This window comes from Dendrobium catenatum, unplaced genomic scaffold (genome assembly GCF_001605985.2).
Source record: "Dendrobium catenatum unplaced genomic scaffold, ASM160598v2 fragScaff_scaffold_1684, whole genome shotgun sequence".
Classification (NCBI taxonomy): Eukaryota; Viridiplantae; Streptophyta; class Magnoliopsida; order Asparagales; family Orchidaceae; genus Dendrobium; species Dendrobium catenatum.
This window is the reverse complement of record NW_021320146.1, coordinates 222,214-224,781: the sequence shown is the minus strand read 5'-3', so window position 1 is coordinate 224,781 and position 2,568 is coordinate 222,214. Positions and strand designations below refer to the sequence as shown.

Sequence of the window (2,568 nt, the reverse complement as noted above, 5' to 3'; positions counted from 1 at the left end):
ATATATATATATACCGATTTGTCTTTTTTTAATTGTAGATTTTTTTTTTAATAGGAGCAACTTCTCAAAATTTTGAAAATTTTGCCGAAAATATTCAGAGCCAGATAATATCTAAAACAAATTGATGATTCCACATTTAACATTTAAAAAATATATAATAAATTTTACAATAGAGGTTTAAAAAATCCTGAAATCAAAAACATAAAACTATAAACTATAATAAAATAAAAAAAGCCCAATCTAAAAATAGAATTATAAATTTCATCTATTTCTTATTAAATTTGATTCAAAAGGGAGCCTTTAAATAGAAAATTAAGTAAGAAGTAAGAACTACATGCATACAAAAAAAAAAAAAAGTAAGAACTACATACAAGCGCACACGGCTAACAAAAATCCGCCTTTGCTTCTCTGCCTTCCCTCCTCTTGCATAGTTAACAAAACCTAAACCCCTATCTTATATATTTATACAAAAAACATGAAAGAAAAGCAAAATTCAATAAAAATATAAACTTCATAAACTGCAATTTCTTTCTAATTATTTTTCCACAATGCCCATACCTCAATTGAAGCTCCCCTGACTCTTAGCAGACAGCCGCTTCAGGAACTCGTAGGTAGTGATCATGGCGGTTGAAGAAAGCGACATTGACGCCCATCTTGGCCCCAATCCCCTGTAACAGGCCAGCCATCCCCCTTCCCTCACTAAATTTTTGACTGTCCGTCCGATCGTCATCATCCTCTTCCCACCATCATCGCCACCGTCCATCACCTGCATCCTGGTCTTAACTGTGTCCAATGGCATCGTCACAAGCGCTGCCGCTCCTCCGGCCATCGCTGCGCTCACACCCTGCACCGCCGCCACTGTCCCATAGGCCGGCTTCAGTATGAAAGAATCTCGGCGACTAGACCAGTAACCTATTGCATCCCAAATAATCCTCTGCGACATGGTATACGAAGCCCACCAAACTGCATTGGACGGAGCGTAGGTAAAAATCGACATCCCAAATCCACGGTAGAGCCCGCGGAAGCCATCGGAGTGGAGGATCTTGCGGAAAGCGTCGATGCCGCCGCGGTACTTCGACCGTGCTTCGCTTCCCTGCACCATGAGACGCTGGCTAACTACGTCAATAGGCGTCCAGACAATCTGCGCGGCAACTGCAGCGCTGAGACCAGCGGCGGCGTTGGACGCTGCAGCTGCAGCGGTATCCGGCATGCCGAGGCGGCTGGTCGCAGATCCAACGGCTGTTTTGGTGACCTCCAGCGCGGTCACGTAGAGGGCGCGGGCGGGGATGGTGCCGGCGAGGGAGGTGGCGAAACCACGGTAGAAGCCGTGAGAGCCCTCTTGGCGGAGAATGGAGGCAGCAGCACCGAAGCAAGACAAAGGGGTTTGGCGGACCTGGAGACGTGTTTTGAGGACGATCGCTGGGTACAGAGCAACCGAGACACCAGAAAAGAGCGCGGCACCGAGGAAGAAGAAGCGGGATTTGTCCAGCATGTCCCAGTCGATGTCTGCTGGTAAATGAATCTCTACCGGGGTAGTATGGCCCTCTTCAGCAGCCGTCATGCGCATCTCCCCTTCCTCCAAGTTAATACGCCCAATTGACCCTATATCTCCGGCCTACCCTTCATCTTTAAACCTAACCCTTAATCCTCAGCAGTTTTGCACTGGAGTGATTAATCAAGAAAATAGGGTTTATGCGAATCAGAAGATCGCTAGCATGTAATAGGTGAAAGGGATGCAGAATCTCTTTAGAGAATTACCTTGACGCCGATAAGCTTGTCACCGCCGGTAATGAGGCATAATCTCCGACTCGTACCCCCAAGCTCTAGATCTAGGTTAGGAATTCCGATAATGTTTTTTCGAAGAAGAAAAAGAAGCAGACAAGCTCAACTAGTCCTCACATAGAGCCTCAAATGCAAGATTCCTCCGTTTCAAGGGTTGTTTCTGCATATTTATAAGGCTACTGCTACTCGGCCAATTTTCGTCAACCGAATGGGATTTTTTGACACGTGTCCGTGAATTTGCAATTTGAAGAACAGTGCGTGGCGCTGAATTGCTGTGGAAGAGACCCGCGCAACCCGGCAACCGGCTGCGTGGCCCCTCGACGCCACTTCCTGGCAATCAGGTAGCTGCTAATCTGATTCGTAACCGGTCAATCCAAGTCTCCGCCACCAAAACAATGAACCCGCCAATGAAACCTCCGCTTAAAATTAATTTTTTTGTGAAATACACATTTTATTTCATATAATGCTACAAATTTGTATAAAAAAATGTTTAAAAAATTAATATATTTATTTTAAAACAATATTATATAATTTTTTTTCATCTAACATAAATTTTAATTTTTAAATTCTAATTTGAGATCATTTACATCAAACTATTTTTACATAGTTTTTTTACTGTAAAGATATATTTTCTTACTGTTAATAAATATTTTTTTGAAGTTATATTCATTTTTCTCTTCCATAATTCCTTTAATTAATTATTTTAGTTTAAAAGTTTAAATTCAGGAATTAATAATACTTATGAAACAATTAAAAGTATTAAATTAATAAATATCTAATATTGAT

At 41.8% G+C, this 2,568-nt stretch overlaps 1 protein-coding gene across 1 annotated transcript; it reads right to left on the bottom strand.

Annotated features, from left to right (window-relative positions):
* Positions 1 to 277: 277 nt before the first annotated feature.
* On the bottom strand, positions 278 to 1,927 carry LOC110092389 (solute carrier family 25 member 44-like). Its single transcript, XM_020816948.2, has 2 exons — positions 1,759 to 1,927; positions 278 to 1,662 (listed from the first exon to the last, which is right to left on the bottom strand). Exon 2 carries the CDS (start codon positions 1,565 to 1,567, stop codon positions 560 to 562), a length of 1,008 nt encoding a protein of 335 aa, XP_020672607.1. The 5' UTR covers positions 1,568 to 1,662; positions 1,759 to 1,927; the 3' UTR covers positions 278 to 559.
* Between the last annotated feature and the right edge of the window lie 641 nt (positions 1,928 to 2,568).